This window comes from Vulpes lagopus, chromosome 16 (assembly GCF_018345385.1).
Source record: "Vulpes lagopus strain Blue_001 chromosome 16, ASM1834538v1, whole genome shotgun sequence".
Taxonomy (NCBI): Eukaryota; Metazoa; Chordata; class Mammalia; order Carnivora; family Canidae; genus Vulpes; species Vulpes lagopus.
Genome location: NC_054839.1, coordinates 2,522,566 through 2,542,926, shown reverse-complemented (window position 1 = coordinate 2,542,926; position 20,361 = coordinate 2,522,566). Strand labels below are relative to the sequence as shown.

The 20,361-nt window shown below is 50.1% G+C and overlaps 1 protein-coding gene across 2 annotated transcripts in view; it reads right to left on the bottom strand.

The window, feature by feature from the left end:
- The window catches only part of CARS2 (cysteinyl-tRNA synthetase 2, mitochondrial), a 44,326-nt gene extending 24,331 nt beyond the window's left edge, over window positions 1–19,995 (bottom strand). The window contains exons 1-7 of one of the 2 annotated variants that reach the window (XM_041731173.1): window positions 19,443–19,995; window positions 19,176–19,226; window positions 16,270–16,387; window positions 7,212–7,283; window positions 6,990–7,095; window positions 5,029–5,112; window positions 2,815–2,944 (exon numbers count right to left, since the gene is read on the bottom strand). In XM_041731173.1, the coding sequence (XP_041587107.1) occupies window positions 2,815–2,944; window positions 5,029–5,112; window positions 6,990–7,095; window positions 7,212–7,283; window positions 16,270–16,387; window positions 19,176–19,226; window positions 19,443–19,654 (773 nt within the window). In that variant the 5' untranslated portion in view covers window positions 19,655–19,995. The remainder of the gene's footprint in view (window positions 1–2,814; window positions 2,945–5,028; window positions 5,113–6,989; window positions 7,096–7,211; window positions 7,284–16,269; window positions 16,388–19,175; window positions 19,227–19,442) is intronic. The other variant, XM_041731172.1, reaches the window with a different exon arrangement.
- Between the last annotated feature and the right edge of the window lie 366 nt (window positions 19,996–20,361).

Genomic DNA, 20,361 nt, shown 5'->3' with positions numbered 1-20,361 from the left:
TAAAGGGCTAGTATCCAAAACATATAAAGAACTGTTACAACCCAACACCAAATAATCCATTTAAAAAATGGGCAGAGACACATAGATCAATGGAACAGAATAGAGAATTCAAGTAGACCCTCAACTTTATGGTCAACTAATATTCAACAAAGCAGGAAAGACTATCCACTGGAAAAAAGACAGTCTCTTCAATAAATGGTGTTGAGAAAATTGGACATCCACATGCAGAAGAATGAAACTAGATCATTCTCTTGCACCATACACAAAGATAAACTCAAAATGGATGAAAGATCTAAATGTGAGACAAGATTCCATCAAAATCCTAGAGGAGAACACAGGCAACACCCTTTTTGAACTTGGCCATAGTAACTTCTTGCAAGATACATCCATGAAGGCAAAAGAAACAAAAGCAAAAATGAATTATTGGGACTTCATCAAGATAAAAAGCTTTTGCACAGCAAAAGAAGCAGTCAACAAAACTAAAAGACAACCTACAGAATGGGAGAAGATATTTGCAAATGACCTATCAGATAAAGGGCTAGTTTCCAAGATCTACAAAGAACTTATTAGACTCAACAGCAAAGAAAAAAACAATCCAATCATGAAATGGGCAAAAGACATGAACAGAAATCTCACAGAGGAAGACATGGACATGGCCAACAAGCACATGAGAAAATGCTCCACATCACTGGCCATCAGGGAAATACAAATCAAAACCCCAATGAGATACCACCTCACACCAGTGAGAATGGGGAAAATTAACAAGACAGGAAACAACAAATGTTGGAGAGGATGTGGAGAAGGGGAACCCTCTTGCACTGTTGGTGGGAATGTGAACTGGTGCAGCCACTCTGGAAAACTGTGTGGAGGTTCCTCAAAGAGTTAAAAATAGATCTGCCCTAGACCCAGCAATTGCACTGCTGGGGATTTACCCCAAAGATACAGATGCAGTGAAACGCCAGGACACCCGCACCCCGATATTTATAGCAGCAATGTCCACAATAGCCAAACTGTGGAAGGAGCCTCGGTGTCCACTGAAAGATGAATGGATAAAGATGATGTGGTATGTGTATGCAATGGAATATTACTCAGCCATTAGAAACTACAAATACCCACCATTTGCTTCAACGTGGATGGAACTGGAAGGTATTATGCTGAGTGAAATAAGTCAATCAGAAAAGGACAAACAGGGACTCCTGGGTGGCTCAGCAGTTGAGCATCTGCCTTTGGCTGAGGGCATGATCCCGGGTCCAGGGATCGAGTCCCACATCAGGCTCCCTGCAAGGAACCTGCTTCTCTCTCTGCCTGTGTCTCTGCCTCTCTCTGTGTGTCTCTCAAGAATAAATAAATCTTTAAAAAAAAAGAAAAAAGAAAAGAACAAACATTATATGGTCTCATTCATTTGAGGAATATAAAAATTAGTGAAAGGGAACAAAGGGAAAGGAGAAAAAAAATTAAAAGTAAAAATAAATAAATAAAAATAAAAATGGGCAGAAGACATGAACAGACATTTCTCCAAAGACATACAGATGGCAACAGACATGAAAAGATGCTCAATGTCATTTATCATTAGGGAAATGCACCTGTCAGAATGGCTAAAATCAAAACCACGAGAAACAAGTGTTGGTGAGGATGTGGAAAAAGGGGAACCCTCCTGCACTGTTGGTGGGAATGCAAGCTGGTGTGGTCACTGTAGAAAACAGTATGGAGGGTGCTCAAAAAGTTAAAAATAGAACTACCCTAGGATCCAGCAATTACACTTTTGGGTATTTACCCAAACAATACAAAAACACTAATTCAGAGGGATATGTGTACCCTATTTACTGCAGCATTATTTACAATAGCCAAGATATGGAAGCAACCCAACTGTCCATCGATAGATGGATGGATAAAGAAGATTTGTATATATACAGTGGAATAGTATTCAGCCTTAAATATGAAAGAAATCTTGCCATTTGCAACAACATGGATGGAGCTAGCATATAATGTTAACCAAAATAAGTCAGTAAGAGAAAGACAAATACCATGAGATTTCACTCCTATGAGGAAATTAAGAAATAAAGCAAACAAAGGGGCAGCCCAGGTGGCTCAGCAGTTTAGTGCTGCCTTCAGCCCAGGGCGTAATCCTGGAGACCCAGGATCGAGTCCCATGTCAGGCTCCCTGCAGGGAGCCTGCTTCTTCCTCTGCCCATATCTCTGCTTCTCTCTCTCTGTGTCTCTCATGAATAAATAAATAAATAAAATCTTAAAAAAAAAAAAAAAAAAAAGGAAACGAGAAAGACAAATGAAGACAGAGACTCTTAACTACAGAGAACACCCTGAAGTCACCAGAGGGGAAGAGGGCTGGGGGCTGGGGGTAATTAGGGATGGGGAGGATGGAGGGGACAGGCACTGAGCAATGTACAGAGTTGCTGAATCACTATACGGTACACCTGAAAGTAACATAACACTGTATGTTAACTACTACTGCAAGTAAAATAAGAAACTTTGATGAAAAACAAGAAAAAAAGAGGAAGGTGGTCCAGCATCTTGTCCCAGAGGGGTCCCACCCTATACCCACCACAGAGGAAAGCCGAAGGCACACCTGGACCTCTCCCCAGTGAGACTGGAAGTCAAGCACTGAACTATAAAGCAGGCTTTTCTACTAAAAAGGACAGGCACTGATGTGAGGAAGGTGAGCAGGTTGGAAAGCATCTGGTCCCTAGGGAGCCTGCAGCCTTCCTCCCAACCCTCTGCCTCATCACCAGGGCTCACACCGCCCCCTCTGCTGGCCAAGTCAGGCACTGCGTGAGCTTACACAAAACAAAACCTTACCTTGAGATGGTGGAACATTCTATGTGCCAGCCAGGTCTTCCGTTTCCCCAAGGAGAGGCCCAGAATACCTCCTGGGGTTTGGCTGCCTTCCACAGGGCAAAGTCGCTGGCATGCCGCTTGTCGGAATCAACTGCCAACAACAAACAATCAATCAGGGCGAGGATCTAAGGCAAACCCACACAGCATGGACACAACATCTCAAAGATGCTGCTGCTTCCTATAGGTGGCCTCAGATGTGTCTCATTTCCCCACATGTCAGCTGGAAGGACCACCCCACACTGTCACATGTCAATGACATGCTGGAGTATGCGGTCTCACTGCTGCAGTGGAGATTTCAAATAGCAATCACTGATGCCTCTTCCCAGCGATGCACTGAGCTGAGCTATCTGCCTTCCTCCTTCCTCATTCTTCTCGTGAGAAAGCTGTGTGCCAGCAAATGAGTTTGAATAACTTCTCCCCCCAAAAAGACAATTATAGGGATAAAAAGAGTTACCAGAATACCAATCACACTAGAACAAGAAACCTCGGAAGAAGAGGGCTGGGTGACAGGATACGGGTGTACAAGCCAGTGTTGGGCTCTCTGTTCCAACACCTGAAGCAGCCAAGATGCCCTCCGACAGGTGAGTGGGTAAACAAACCATTCTATATCCAGACAAGGGAATGCTCTTCAGCACTAAAAACAAATGAGCTATCAAGCCATGAAGAGACACAGAAGATGGCTGAGTTCCGTCCCCAAGGGGCTCTGCCCTTGCCCAGGTCCTGGTGGGAACTGGGGGCTTAAATGCACATTTTCACTGAAATGCATATTAAGTGAAAAAAGATGTCTGAAAAGGCCACGTACTATATGATTCTAACTTCACAGCATTCTAGAAAAGGCAAAACTATGCAGACAGTAAGAGATCACTGGTTGCCACGGGTTAGGAGGGAGTAAGGGAGGATGGGCAGCTGAAACACAGCGCATGTCAGAGGGCAGTGAAGTGACCATGGGACACTATTGTAGTGGACATGTGTCATTACACATTTATCCAACCCACAGAATATACACCAAGAGTGAACCCTGATATAAACCATGGACTCGCGTAATTATGTGTCCAGACAGGTTCATCCACTGGGGCAAGCATCCTATTCTGGCAGGTGACGTTCATACAGGGAAAGCTGTGCCTGAGTAGCATCAGGGGAACATGGAAAATCTCTGTTCCTTTCCGTCAATTTTACTATGAACCTAAAAGCGCCCTAAAATAAAGACTAATTCTTTTTAAAGATTTATTTGAGAGAGGGAAGGGGCAGAGGGGGAGAGAGAAATAGAGTAGAGAGAGAAAGAACCCCAAGCAGACTTCCTGCTGAGTGTGGAGCCCCACATGGGACTCAATCCCACAAACCTGGAAGCAGACCTGAACCAAAACCAAGAGTTAGCTGATTAACTGATTTGGCCGCCCAGGGGAACCCTAAACACAGAAGCATTGCTGATGCTAGAAACGTGTCTCAGAAACACATCCTCTGCTTCCCCAGGGCATGCTGGCATGTGGGCGGTCTAGCGGTTCTCGGTTCTGGCCTTTCAGGAGGGGAGCCAGACATGCATTGAGTAAGAGTAACAGACACCATTTCTGAGGAGTCAAATACTACTGTTAGCAGTTAAATGTAAATGGTATAGTTTGTAGAGCACAGGATAATGACTACAGTCAAAAATTACTTGGAGAATTTGTCTTTTGGGTTTTGCTTGTCTTTATTTGGTTCTCTTAAATAGTATCCTTCTAAAATTATTTTAAATTTACTTCTACACATGTATTTCTTCTCCATAAAAATAACGCCAATCAATAATCACTGGAACAGTGTGAGGATAAATTAAAATATTCCCGAGAATGTGATATATGGTAAAATACCTACTGGGATTTGATATATGGCAATATATATATGGAACCGAGTATGATAGCAGATGGAGAAGAGCGTGAAAATGTGACAGCATGATGAGTGTTCCTGCGGGAAGCCCGCGGACGGGCAAACGTGCCTCCCAGGGAGAAGAGCCAGAGGGCTCTCACAACCTGCCCAGTGAACCTCACACTCTCTAAATTTCCTTTCTTGGAAACAATGAATTAAATTTAAAACACAGCAGGGACGGATGGTCTGGCGCCAGCACCACATCTGAGAGGGAGGAGGGAGGGCCAGGCCTGTGCCCCACACCCCTGTGCCCGAAGTGGGAGGCTGGGGTCCACCCACCTGGCTCTCCGAGTGGACCGGGGACCACACCAACTAGCTTGCCGTACTTGTCTCCTCTCGACTGCAGATCGAAGTAGACATTGCCTATTTTACAAAGGTAATTGAGATTCCATCATTTCTCTGCATCACTGAATTCTATCCAGAAACCAACATTGCACTATATGTTAACTAAGTAAAATTTAAATAATAAAAAAGAAAAATCAGTTCAAAAAAGAATATGAACAATTATTGAAAATTTTTAAAAAAGAATTCATCATTTCTCAATCTTAAATATCAGCATCTATCTAGGCATATTAGCTAACAAGTAATTAGCATATTAGTAACAAGTAATACAGCATCTGGCCTTCACGTGGCCCCTTTATTCTGGCCCCAGATCAGAACAAACACCAGCACCGCTATTTTATAAAAGCACATGTTTGGACACGTCATGAAATGTCCAGAGGTGGAAATGAAAACCCAAGTGTAAGATCTGGTGTCAAATGTTCAGATGGTTTTTTAGTGAGAAGGAAGAGTGAGTGTCACCACAGGCGTGCATCAAGCTCCCAGCTTTTCGCGACGCACCTGCTACCAGGGGAACCCTGTCGAACCCGGATATGTCTACTTAGATCCCAAACACCTCCACACCCGAGCAGATGACGGAGGAGTGGTAGCCCCAGGGGGCTGTGTCCCCGCAGCCACACCATCAGATCTCTATCCTGAACTGGGGGGGTTGGGGAGCAGCTCGGCACAAGGACCCCAGGTGGGTCAGTCCTCTCCACCTAGAGCCTACACCCGAGCTCCAACCACGCTGGGGACGAGCCAGAGGGCTACAGTGCGAGCGGCTATCCAGGAAGCCAGAACACAAACAGCACTCCGACAAGGCTTTATAAGAAACTGCTCTTTCACGGAGGACACATTTCTTGTTATCAATTTGCTGAACAAACAGTTCTTCACAAAGGTTCAAAATTCAAATTACAACCCAGTTTTTGTGGAATTGTCACAAAGTCCAAATTAATGGAGTCTGAGTTAATGGCATCTTATTTTAATTATTTTATTATTATTTTAATAATGCTATCGTTATTAAAAACGCACAATAAGGCTTTGTAATTAAGTGATAAAACAAGCAGCATCTCTTGCTAAGGCACGTTTGGACCTCTGCTCCTCTGGGCTGCTTGTCCCAAGTCATGTTTTGCAGCAGTGGGAAGACTACGTCTGTATTTTCCGGGGCAAACTCAGGTTCAGTCACCCAAGCCCCTTAAAAACAAGTTTTTCTTGGAGACAAAATCTCAATATAGCAAATGAGGTAAAGTAAAAACACTGTTCTGATGTAAGCATCAGTAATTGAGACAGGCAGCACCCGTGTCTGGGGCCCCAGGGGCCCTGCGTGTGTATCTGTGCTTGCAGGTAGGACCGCTGTAAGAAGGGTTCTTACAGAACCTGCAGAAACTGTGTCTAGTGTTATGCTTTATACTTTGTTATTTACTTGCAACAAACATTGCAAGACCCACATGTCCCAGCTCTGGGCTGGGCATGCTAGTGGGTCACTAGAAGCAAAAGTTTTTCTGATCCCAGAAGTGACAAAATATGAGTGCGTTAATGGCACGCTGAGGCAGACAATGCCGGGCAACCAGTGGGCACAGCACAGGTGCCAGAGTGGGGGTGGAGGTCTGCAAGAAGAGATATCCTGGGAGACAGCTCTGGTCAGGTGCACAGGATGCGTGGGATTTGGGTCGAGAAGGGCTGGAAGGGGGAGGTGAGGCTGAGGGTGACGGTGAGCCCTGGGGCAGCGGACAGTGGGCAGCATGGCCAGGGGTCAGCAGTGGGTAGCGGAGGCTGGAGGGGCAGCTCCATGCAGGGGGATGCAGGGAGGCCCAGGTGCATTTGGGGACACAGCAAATCAGTAAAGACAATAAATCGCGTCTACTTTCTCAAAATCCAACGGGTATTCACCCAATGATCCATTTCAATAGCACAACCCCTACCTTGTGCTGTTGAATAAGCGTGCCCGTTAGCAATGATGCCCTCGATGAAAGAAATGATCTGGGGGATGGTTTCGGTTACCCTCACGTACACCGTGGGGGGCAGGACCTGGCAGGAAGCAAAGGAGAAACGACGATCCCTGGGTGAGACACATTGGTCAGCCACAGGGCTCCCATAGTTCACTCTCCCCACTCGCGACAGGCAGACGCCACAACACACGCTACCTTCAAGGCTGCCATGTCTTGTTTAAATTCCTCTTCATAGAGGTTGGCGAGAGAAGCAGGTGACATGTTCATCTGCAGAGAGACGAGGCGGGCTGGTCAGCAGGTTGGGCTCCCCACCCCTGCGGCTGGCCTCCGTGGGCCCTGTGTGCTCCCAAAGGGGCCTTGGTTTTAGGTCCCAAACTCCTTCTAGTATCTCACCTAATCACAAAGTCACCCCGTCCTCTGGTCAGAGAGAAAACAGGAATAAACAATATCATGATTTCTGTTACATAATTCAAAACAAAACCCCAAAACACACAACAAAGCTTCCACTTTTCTAGGGCAAGGGCAAGTTCGATTAATCTATTCTACGTAATAACCAGAAACTTGAGTTTCTATCTTATCCCTTATGCCTTGGGGAGCAAGAAAACACGTCAAAAATACATGAAAGAGGAACTCTCTAAGAAGTGTTTTGAAAGCAACAGAGCACCTGAACATAGGGCAGCAGGCGGGTGGCCGGGCTGGTGGTGGCTGGGGGAGCAGTGGGCCAGTGGCTGGGAGGAGGGGACATGGTGGCAGTGGGGGGTGGCCAGGGTGGGGGGTGGCAGGGGGCAGTGGACAAGTGGCTGGGCTGGGTGGTGGCAGGGGGAGCAGCGGGCCAAGGGCTGGGCTAGGGGGTAGCAGGGGGAACAGCGGGCCAGTGGCTGGGAGGAGGGGACACGGTGGCAGCGGGGGGTGGCCAGGCTGGAGGGTGGCAGGGGGCAGCAGGCGGGTGGCCAGGCTGGGGGGTGGCTGAGGGCAGTGAGCGGATGGCCAGGCTGGGGGGTGGCAGGGGGAGCAGCGGGCCGGTGGCAGGGAGGAGGGGACATGGTGGCAGCGGGGGGTGGCTGGGCTGGGGGGTGGCAGGAGGCAGCAGGCGGGTGGCCGGGCTGGGGGGTGGCTAGGGGCAGTGGGCAGGTGGCCAGGCTGGAGGGTGGCAGGGGGAGCAGCGGGCCGGTGGCTGGGAGGAGGGGACACGGTAGCAATGGGGGGTGGCCAGGCTGGGGGGAGGGGCAGCAGGTGGGTGGCCGGGCTGGTAGGGGTGCAAGAAGTACAGGCAAACCCCATAGACAATTCTTGATTCTCAATTTCTGAGCGCAGGGCATTCAGGGGCACGGCCCTCCAGTCCCAAGGGCTCCGAAGGCACTGGCACACAGAACTGGGCTTCCTGAAGCATTTTTTACTTTTCAGCAGAAAAAAAAGCTCTAAGACCAAAAGCATGAAAGGACCAGAAGCCGCTCCCCCCCTCAACCAGCATCTGCAGCTCTTGCTCCTCCGGCCCCTACCAGGGCTCCCCATCCTGCCGAACACACTGCAGGTCCAGGACCGCAAGAAACTTTCTCAAGTGAGATGCCACCTCCAGCCCTGTCACTCTGCAGTCACATTCTTCCCTGCCCAATGCCCCAGAAAGGCAATCATCCTAGAAACTTCAACCACCAAACATTTACTGAATAAATAAATCTGGTGAGCAAAGTGACTTTTCAGCTGTGTGGCCGTGGCCAAGGCAATGAACTTCTGTGCCTTCAGTTTTTTTTTTGTTTAAGATTTTATTTATTTATTCATGAGGGACACAGAGAGAGGCAGAGACACAGGCAGAGGCAGAAGCAGAAACCTGATGTGGGACTGATATCAGGACCCCGGGATCACGACCTGAGCCAAAGGCAAATGCTCAACCACTGAGCCACCCAGGTGTCCCAGCCTTTGGCTTTCTTTCCAACACAGAGATGATCCCACCTAACAACCCCCAAGATTGCTACAAGGATTCTGTGCACATCTGGGAAAGACAACCAGGCTCCCAGACACATGTCTGCATCCCCTCCTGGAACTGTAGCACCTTGCACACACCGCCTGCACCCAGCTCCCTCTCTCCGCTACCACCACCATCCCACCCTGGCCGTGCACTCGGAGCTGCTAGCTCCCCAGGCCCCCTCCTCACACCCTCTTCTGCTGGGACACATGCAGGTTCACTTCTAAGCTACAGACCCAGACACCAGACTGCTGGTTGGGGGGCAGGTGCACGCAAAAAATAAAAAATGTCTCCTGACCCCACGGAGGGTGCACGGGTCTGAAACCTGAGCGAGCCCTGAATGCACAAGGGGCATATTTGGGGACCTAAGCAACGTGACTGCTAACAAATGCCTTCTCGCTGTAAGTAACATGTACTCTGAACGTCTCGTGTTCAGGAGCCGCTTATGTTAAATGATCTATAATCACCATACCCATTTCTCCACTGGCTCATGGCACTCTTCTTGTTCATTTGTAGGAAGTGTTTTTACATGAAAGAAATTAACCTTTTATCTCTGATATGAATTTCAATTATCTTCAGTCTTTCAACTCTGTGGTTATTTTATGTCACACAGAAAATGTCACTTCTATATTTAGCCATCCTTTGTATTTCTCAATCTTTTCCCACAAATGGCTCCTGGGTTTGATAACAGATTTAGGAGAGTGTTCCCCAATATGAGGCTATAAATAGGGCATTTAGTAATTCGTAGTTCCATTTCTTTCACATTAGACTCCAATCTTCCTCGATCTGGTTGTGAGGCACACATCCAACCTGGGTTTATTTTTTTTCCCCAGATGCTTAGCTAACTGTCAACACTTTTTTACCAGATAATTTTTCTCTTCTCCACTGATTTGAAATGCCACCTTTATCACAAACAAATTTCCATTATTTACCATGTCTATTTCCAACTTTCCAGTGTGTCCCCTTATCTGTCTGCTCATGGTATCTGTACAATGTACCTGTACAATGATATTTAACTTCTACAACCTTGGGGCCACTGGGTGGCTCAGTCGGTTAAGTATCTGCCTTCGGATCAGGTCAAACTGAGGTCATGATCCCGGGGTCCTAGGATCAAGCTCCACATGGAGCCCCCCATGGGGTCCCCTGCTCTGCAGGGAGCCTGCTTCTCCCTCTCCCTCTGCCTGCCACTCCCCCTGCTTGTGCTCACTCTGTCAAATAAATAAAATCTTTTAAAAAGTAAAAAAATAAAAAATGTCTACAACCTTCAGAAAAGCACACTGGTGAATGCTTGGGGACAGGATGGCAAAGCGGGAAGGATGACAAGGGGCAGAGGCAGCTTCTGGGAGCGATGGACAGAGATGTTCACCCTGACACTGGTGATGGGTTCACAGGTGCACAGGTTTCATCCTGCTGTACACCTCGTGTGTACTCCACGCAATTTATTGTAGGTCTGTTTGACCTCAAAGCTGTGCCCAAAAAAGGAAGGAATATGTGAAAGTAAAAAATTATCTCTAGCTTTATAAGTGTTTTTTGGGTTTTTGTGTATGTTTTTAAAGATTTATTTATTTGAGAGAGAGAGAGAGAGAGAGCATAAGCAAGGTGGGGAGGGGCAGAGGGAGAAGCAGACTCCCACTGAGCAGGGAGCCTGATGCAGGACTCGATCCCAGGACCCTGACATCATGACCTGAGCTGAAGGCAGACGCTTCACCGACTGAGCCACCCAGGTGCCCCGCTTTAAAAGTGTTTTATTTTTTTAAAGATTTTATTTATTTATTCATGAGACAGAGAGAGAGAGAGAGAGAGAGAGAGAGAGGAGAGAGAGAGGCAGAGACACAGGCAGAGGGAGAAGCAGGCTCCATGCAGGGAGCCCAACGTGGTACTCGATCCCGGGATCACACCCGGAGCAAAAGGCAGACGCTCAACCACTGAGCCACCCAGGCGTCCCTAAAAGTGTTTTAATATTAGGCAGGACTACACCCTCCTTAACACGCTTCCTTCACAGACTTCTCCTGGCCCCAGAGGAATGTTAAAATCCATGTGTCTAGTTCTGAAAGGGCGGGGTGGTTGTAAGGACGGGGACACACACACACACACACACACACACTCTCTCTCTCTCTCCTTTGAATGACCTGTCCAACACCACACAGCCCAAGCCAGCAAGCCCTGCTCCACCTGAGGCTCCTCCAGCTCACACGCACGAGCCTGAGGGGCACGGTTCGGAAACGCCAAGCGACGGTGAACTGTAAGTGGGACACCAGTCTATTGCTGGCCTTGCACAGAGGAGTGGAATTGTGTTTTAAAAGAAAGTTTTCAAATTTAATCTTTGGGCAGCTGGTCACACCACGTATCTGGACAGCACTGCTCTCACTCCCCAAAAAACAAACTGCACACGGCAGGTGCCGACAGGCGGTCTCGGCGGTAGATTTCAGGTTACTGCCCAGCTCGCCATGACTGTCAGGAACCGTCTCAAGCTGGGGCCCCGAGCAAGGGCCCCAGGGCTTTGGTCTCAGGCTGTGTCCGGCCCTCTTCCCACAAAGAAGGGCAATAGGGGCTAGTGTCCCGAAACCCAGAAAGAATACCTTTGGCTTGAGTCACTCTGACACATTCGTTCCAATTTCTCCTACAGATGTGCCAATGCCAGTGTACCGCTCCTCTTGTAGCTCTCGCCCCAAAAATCCTCCTGTGGTTTTTACCCCTACAAACCTTAACACTGCACCAAAAATTAAAGTCAAGGGAGTGATTCAGGAAAGTGTAATATTGTAATTTCAAATATTGTAAAAGTGAGTGCTGGAGCAGATGGTGTGAAGAGTATTGCCATCACTTTAAAAAGTTGCATTAGATAAAAAATAGCCTTTTTGCCAGATACTAAAGAACCAGTAGATGCTTTCATAACCCTGTTTCAGACACGTTTTATCATCTTAGAGACATTATCTTGAGAAAAGCTATTCAGTGCCACATTAGTATCTGACACAGAGGGAAATCTCCAGGCATCAAAAATTAAATGCTCTATACATACAGAATTTTTAAGTGAACCTACCCATAGACTATGGATAATACAACTCACAAAAGTAACAAGCGACACCTCCTGTGGCATTTGTGAAATCCTCTAAGTAACCTCCTTCCTGCTGCCTTCACCTGGTGCTGCCGTCCTCCTCCTAAAGTCTGCCCCTCCCCGCCAGATGTCCTCCACAACCCTGCCTGCCCCTCATCTGAGCTCCTCAGCTCCTTTCCTTTTCCTTTTCCCTTTCCTTTCCTTTCCCTCTACCCCTTACCAGGCCTTTCAGGGGCACTTTCACCTCCAATTCTGAAGATTCACAACAGAGCCCAGTTCATCAAGTGCAGAGATCCACACGTGCTGTCTCGGTCCTGAGTGAGGGCAGATCAGACACTCAGTGGGTCACCTTCCTCGGGAACAACTCCTCCTGCTGCCTGGTCCCTTCCAACACCGTGCTCACTATGCCACAGACCACAGCTTTCTTGTTACCAGCTCCCCGCCCTCCCAGCAGGCCTTCCTGACCCTAGATGCTCAGCACCTCTGGGCTCAGCCTTCCCAGTGAAGGCCCTGGGCCCCCTCCTTAGCTCCTTCAGGGACCGTTCTAGCACATCCCAGAGAACAGCACGGCTCCGTGCCCCCACCCCTCCCCAGTCTGTCCTACCCGTGGACCAGACAACGCTCCTTTCCTCCTCCTGTTTGCTCAAAAGCTTCACTCTACAATCCAAAGGCTGTGTCCCCGGCGAGTGGCTAAGCACAAACTGAGGTCAGACAGCCCAGGACAGACACCCCCAAGCTCAGCCCCCTTGCCCTCTACACTCTGAACACAGGGTACTGTGGGGTTGGCCATCTGGTGCCAGCAGTGGGAGCCCCTCGCTCCTCGCTCTGCCTCCCGGCTGTCCCCTCCCATCTCTGCCCCTTACCTGCACTCCCCACAAAGGAATGGCTCACCTGGGCCCCAGGGCCTTGGCTGGACCAAGGGGACACCTGACCCCAGGGGCAGAGAGAGAGCACCAGGGACAGTGATGAACCCCAAGCCTGGCCTGCCCACCCTTCACTTTCGGCCTATGGCATCTTCTGACACCAAATGTGCCTTTCTCACCTCCAGCCACTTGGGCTGTCCACCTGCAGCTGGATGTCCCACCATTCAACCCTCTCCTGACACTAACTCCCCGGGTCAGCACAGACCCCATGGGACTGCCCCCTTAAGACGCCAGGCGCATCGGGTCCTTGGGCCACCCAAACTTCTGCCACAGAGTCTAAAGTTGGGGGTTTGATACGAATCACAGAACTCAGGAAAGCACTCCACTTACTCCAAACAATCCTCAGTTTATCATAAAGGACACAGCTCAGGGGCAGCATGGGACAAGGGCTGGAGCTCCCAGACTCTCTCCAGCGCCACCCTCCCAGCACCACCCGTGTTAATCAGCCTGAAGCGCCGAGCCCCTCTCCCCCATTTCAGGGGTGTTTTTTTGTTTTGTTTTTGTTTTGTTTTTTAAAGATTTTATTTATCTATTAGGGAGAGACACAGAGGCAGAGGCAGAGACACAGCCAGATGGAGAAGGAGAAGCAGGCTCCACGCAGGGAGCCCGATGCAGGACTCGATCCCGTGACTCAGGATCACGCCCTGGGCCAAAGGCAGACGCCCAACCACTGAGCCACCCAGGCGTCCCTCGGGGGTGTTTATTTTATTTTATTTTTATTTTTTTTTTTTTTCCTCGGGGGTGTTTATAGAGGCTTCAGTATATAGGACAGTTGATTAATCACTGGCCACCGGTGATCAGCTCAAGGCAGGAGTGGGGGCGAAAGTTCTCAACACTCTCTGTGGCTGGGTCTCTGGGACCCCAGCCTCCATCCTGAAGCTCTCGAGGGGCCCAACCATGATCTCATGAGCAAACAAAGACACTCTCCCACTCCACAGATTCAATGGATTTTAGGTGCTCTGTGTCAGGAACTAGGACAAAGTCCACCCATATCTTTATTAGACCAAAGCCTTGAGGTGACTGAGCTTCAAATTTCTGTATCCAAGTTTGCGTTTCTTTAGGTACCTCACTCTAAATCTGCTCTCTGGGACACCCCTCTCCTGTGGCAGAGCTCCCACCAACCCTGCCAATGGGCCCATCTCTGGCTATGTCCTCCCCACCCCAGAGTGAGTGGTCTCCACTGGACCAAGAGCAACCCAAGAGTCTACAGGACCAAGTCCAAGTTCCCAGTACATCCCCTGGGCCCAGCCGCCCCCACCTTTCCAGCCTCACCTGCAAGTCCCCCCTACGGCCCATGGGAGCAGGACCACAGGTTCCCACACAGCCCTTCATGCAGGTCTTGGCCCGTTCTCGCACACCCCTCTGCCCAGATGTCCTTCCTGCCCTCACTCCTCACCACCCATCCTCTGCTAATGCTTGATCCTGGGCTAACCTCTTCCAGTGAGTCACTTGGGTGACTCCCAGGGAGCTGTGATGGTCTTCCCTGTACCCCTTTACCTGGACTTGTAAAATGAACATCGCACACAGAGCATCCCTCTGTGGGTTCATCTGCCTCACCTGACACAAGCTCCATGAGCCGGGACCTGGCTTCCCCACCTTTGTCAGCACAAAGCCAGGCACAGGCCTGACCCTGGACAGTTCTGGAAATGGAAACTGAATCTCCTGTAAGGGAGCAGGACTCACTGGCTAAGGTACCCAAACAAGACAAACCCGGGAAGCCCAACCAGGCTGAGGACATGAGGGTGACATCTAAAGATGGGCTCCAGCCCATCTCAGCACCGCCAGTAAACACTCTAAACCACCCCAACTCTAAGAAGAAAAACCTTATCAAATAAACCATTCCTCCTGGATCCAGTAACTCCACTTTAGGAAACATATCTAGTGAAAGAAAAGATATTCACGTAGCCCTGTTTTTTGTTTTTAAGATTTTATTTATTTATTCATGAGAGACACACAGAGAGAGGCAGAGGCACAGGTAGAGGGAGAAGCAGGCTCCCTGTGGGGAGCCCAATGTGGGACTCGATCCCAGGACTCCAGGATCACGCCCTGGGCCGAAGGCAGACACTCAACTGCTGAACCACCCAGGTGTCCCAGCAGCCCTGTTTTTAACAGCTATAAACACCACAGCCAATGACGGGGAACTGCTGAACAGCACCCGGGGTGAACGCTGTCTAGTTGTTTAAAAGGCAAATTAGGGGGTACCTGTGGGCTCTGGTCTGGGGGCGTGGGGAGCGTGCAACTCTTGATCTCAGGCTTGTGAATTCAAGCCCCAGGTCAGGGGCAGAGACTACTTAAATAAAACTTAAAAAAAAAAAAAAAGAAGGCACATTGATAGAAAATAGGGAGATGTGGTTTCTAGAAAATAAGTTTGAGAGAAAGTAGAATATAGAAGTAACTCAAGAGTCCAAAAATAAGAACAGTAAATTAGAGTATCTCCATGCAATAAAATGCTATACAACTATTTAAAAATGGTCAAGGGGCAACTAGGTGGCTCAGTGGTTGAGCATCTGTCTTCAGCTCAGATCCTGATCCCGGAGTCCTAGTATTGAGTTCTGCATTGGGCTCCCTGCAGGGAGATTGCTTCTCCCCCTGCCTAGGTCTCTGCCTCTCTCTCTGTGTCTCATGAATAAATACATAAATAAATCCTTAAAATAAATAAATAAAAAAGATCAAGAGTATTTAAAAACATGAAAAAATACCCAAAATACATTAAGTGGAAAAAGACTATAAAGTATAGACTGGTTTCCTAAAAAATAGTATATACAGTTTCTAGTACATACATCTTCTAAAATAACAGGAATGTAAAGCACTTGGTGTAGGTTTTTGCACAGATTAGATCATCTACCAGTAATATACAGAAGTTTAGAGATCACTGTTAAAGTTGCCAATTATGAAAACCAGAAAGTAGACTTCTTAAAAACTGTAATACTTAACTTCTCAGTTAAAACTTTCCCCCAAAGCTTACCTTAAATACTGAAGGATTATAAGAGAAGTGTCCTGTGCACTCAACCAACAAGAAAATTGAACTTCCATGAGCTGTTTCCCTGGTCTGAAAGTGGGACTTAGCCGCTGGAGGCCACGGGGCGAGGGAAGGGACAGGGTTCAGGGCAGGACACCAGGGCAGGGGGAGAGGACCCATTTGGTGACCAGAATCCAACAGGCCTCCTTTCCCAGGGCAGAGAGTCCCGTGATAACCTGACAGAGTGGACTTGCTGGGCTACGTGTGGATGCAGAGATGCGGAACACCCTGTGGAGCAGCTATTGGGACTGTCATGTTCATCTGTCCAGTTACTGGTCAACATCATTGTCTGCGCTTACCTCGGAGGCTCTGTGAATAATTTTATCGTCCACATCTGTGATTCCCATCACCATGATGACGTTGTATCCAAAAACCCTGGTGAGGATCCTCCGGATGATATCAAACCTAACATATGAGCTGAAAGGAAAGAGGTGTCAGGATGTCTTGAATGCACAAAGTCACCACTGGGATCTTTAAAAAGGAACGCTTTGGGGGATCCCTGGATGGCTCAGCGGTTTGGTGCCTGCCTTCAGCCCAGGGCATGGTCCTGGAGTCTTGGGATCAAGTCCCACATCAGGCTCCCTGCATGGAGCCTGCTTCTCCTTCTGCTTGTGTCTCTGCCTCTCTGTGTGTGTGTGTGTGTCTCTCATGAATAAATAAAATCTTAAAAAATAATAAAAATAAACTTCTTAAAAACAAAACAAAACAAAAAAAAAGGAACGCTTTGCATTGTAACAGGCTACTCTGCACTTTGGGTGTGTGATGGGACTGACGGGTTCCGTGCCGCTAGGAAGAGGACAAGCCTTCCCCCCACTGGCCCACAGAGATCCTCACAAGAAATCAACACAGGCATCACGGCGATGTCAGGCACACGGCTGGCATGTTTCATGCTGCAGCTGTTAAGTGAGTTGACACCCACTTAATGGTATAACAGTTCACTGGTAATACACTCCCACGAGGTAAAGTACTGAGAGCTTTTATCGTTCTTGTTCATTTCTAGAGTATCTAGAACAACTGGAATGCTTCACTATGGCAAAACAGAAGGTGCAGCAAACCAAGGACGAGGCCGTGAGAATTGTGTGGCATTACTCCTGAGAAACGCGCACACCGTCGTGGGAAATTAAAATACCAGCTTACGGGTAGGCCACACTTGGGGTGCTCAGCTGTGTAAAACCAAAAGGGCTCCAGAGCATTTAAAACATCAAGAATCTGGTTTCCCATAAAAAAAAGGCTTAGAACTCAAAGTCAGCTAATCTCATGCTCATCTGTCACCCACCCAGCCTCACAGGTGGAACACTAGCCCATCGTTGCACCCTGCCTGCTTCCCACATTCCCCTTCCCCGAGCACAGCGCTACTGACCAAGCGAGGTTGCTCGGAAACTCCTTGCCAAGATATTTAATCACGGAAGCCTCGGGCTGCTTATTTATAAATTGGGCAGAATCCCAGGAGGCCATGGGGTCGCTGACCATGATCCTGGCGCTTACACAGCACGACATCCTAGAGGCAGGGGCTGTTGTCACCACGGTCATCAGTGTCCTTCATCTGGCCTCCCCCAGGGACCACTCCCCACACACATGACCGGCAAGGTCCCCATCTGACCCTGAGTGACATTAGCAACACCCCTCCACCCCGGTGTCAGAACTACACTGGCTAGTGTTTGTAAAGCATTTAGAAAAGAGCCTGGCATACTGCTCCTGCTGTGTCTGATAACTACGTGTCTTTTTTTTTTTTTTTTTAAGGTAAGCTCTATGGCCAGGGTGGGGTGTGAACTCATGACCCTGAGGCTGAGTCGCATGCTCTACCCACTGAGCCAGCCAAGTGCCCCAAATACCTGTCTTTTTAAAATAGAGGCCAGCGTGGTTACCTGGGGGAGGAGAGTGGGGGGACGTGAACTTGGACGGGAAATTGGTACAGACTTCCAGAACTGTCGCAATGTCTTTAGGATCCCAGGACCCCAGGATCATGACGCAAGCCAAAGGCAGATGCTCAACCACTGAGCCACACAGGCGTCCCGTAAATGGTTTTAATGGCTAAGGAAATACCTTGTAAAGTCCCATGAATCTGGAGAGTCTCAAGGACCTGAGAGCCAGCTTTTTGAAGTGAAGCCATCAGGAAGGTCATGCTCCATCTCTTAACGGAGGGTGGGCCTGACACGTCGCCTGACTGCATGGTGCAAACCCCATCTGATCTCAGAAACTGTATCTACTTGGCTCTATAAAAGAGCCTGATTTCATTCTGTCTTTGTGATCCTTCCCCAACATATTTCATACTTCAATAAAGAGGTCAAAAGATCCCTTTTAAAATCAACGGTAAGTTAGCCACTGATTCTGTTTTAACAAAACACAACTAACACACCAGCCTTCCTGCCTGGTATATGATTTTGTAAAAGGTGTAGCAAATTAACGTAGCTTTTTTTAGTCTGAGACATAACAAGTTTAAAAAGTGAATAAGATAGGCTCCCGGGGGGGGGGGGGGGCTCTGCTGATGAAGTGTCTGCCTTCGCTAGGTCATGATCTCAGTGTTCTGGGATCCAGCCCATGTGGGCTGCCAGCTCAGCCAGGAATCTGTTTCTTCTTTTCACTCTCTCCCAAATAAAGTCTTTAGGAAAAGTGTAATTTTGACAAAGATGGGGTGCCGTGCAGCTGATGGTTAAGAGGTTGAGAAAGTAAGCACCAGATCAGACACACCAGGCCCTGCCGCCCCTGAGTGCATGGCCCCCACCGCAGCCCACAGCAGGTGCTGCGTAAGCCATACTTTAGGGGTGTTGTTCCTTCAAACTGTGAAGGCTCCAACAGATGGATACCATTTTCAACCTCATCTCAAAGATGAAGAAACCAGGACTCCAGGTAACAATAACAAAATGGGCTGTCCAAATTTGGAAAGGAAAAATAAAACACAGAGGCCAGAAACGGCTTCTCACGGCTGACTGCTGCCCCAGGGAACTGCCTCAACTCGCTAGATCCACCAAGAAGCATCTAATTCCCAGGCAGGTTGTTGCCACTGCGCCGCACTGATCCCCTGTGAAACGGGCACAAGAGCTTAGACTTTGCCAGGAGAACCACGTGAGACAACAGGTGTGCTTCCCGCAATATCCTGGGCGTAGCTACTCGGTGTTCTTGGGCTGCCACCGACGCACAGAGCCTGCAAACGGCTGCGTCCAAAATAAATGGCCCCGGAAGCTGAAAACTGAAGGAGCGCACTCACCAGGCGTGGCCGAGGTGCGCGTGATCGTAGACGGTCGGTCCGCAGCTGTACCTGGGGCAGAGGGAGACCCGCCGGGTGAGGCCCGCTTGCAAGGAAGCGCCACCCGGCTCGCCAGGCCCGTGACAAACGCTCAGAGCCGCTCGGCGGGGCTCGCAGCCAAAGCCGGCCCGCCGCCGGGACTACACCGCGATGCCCGACGGCCACCTGCCCCCCGCGACCCCTTTCAGCGCGGCGCCCGCGGGCCGAGCCCCAGTCCCGGGCGGCTACCAGGAGGCGGCGTCCGCGCGGCCCACAATCAAGGGGTCCTTCCTCCGGGTGAGGCTGTTGTACACCCTGACGCCCGTGTCGTGGCCCTCTGGCTGCAGCCAGGCCTGCCCGCGCGCCCCCGACACCGCCCGCGCCCGGCCCCGCGGGGCCCCCAGGCCCAGCGCGACCCCCAGGAGCCGGGGGCCCACACCCGGCCGGCGCGTCGGCAGCATGGCCCGGCCGCCCGCCAGCCTCTCGGGGCCTCGCCACGCCTGCGCGGGGCGGGGCGCGCGCTGGGCCCGCCCACCGGAAGACGGCTCCCCGGCCCCGCCCACCCCGGAAAGGGCCTCCCGCGACCTGCCCAACCCAGGAGGACGGCCTCCCGGGCCCCGCCCAACCCGGAAGAGGATCTCGCTACGCCACGCCCACCCCGGAAGGGGGCTCGGCCGCGCCCGCCCACTGCGGAAGAGGACCTGCCCCGGCCCAGCCAATCCCCCCAGGAGGAGGTCGGGAGCGGCGGCAGCGCCCCCCTCTGGGCTCCCGGGGGCTCGCCGTGGCGCTGGGGGCGGGGAAGAGCCCGCGTCCTAGGCCGAGGAGGGAGGCGCCCCTTCTCGCGGGGAGGAGGGGGCCCTTCTGCTCCTCGGATCCCGCGGTGCGCGGTGTTTGTGCTGAAGCTGGCGAGTCGGGGCCGGGGCGCGGGAGGCCGCTGCCAGCCAGAGTTCACGGTGTGGGCACCTGCCTCCGGCTCCTCGCCTGCTCCGGAAGCACGTCTGCACCCTAGTACAGCACGCTTGCACACTACACAGCGCGTCTGCACCCCCACACAGCAGTGTGCTCCCCAACACTGCACGTCTGCACCCGAGTACAACACGCTTGCACCCCAGCACGGCACGCTTGCACCCCGACACAGCACATCTGCACCCCAGTACGGTACGTCTGC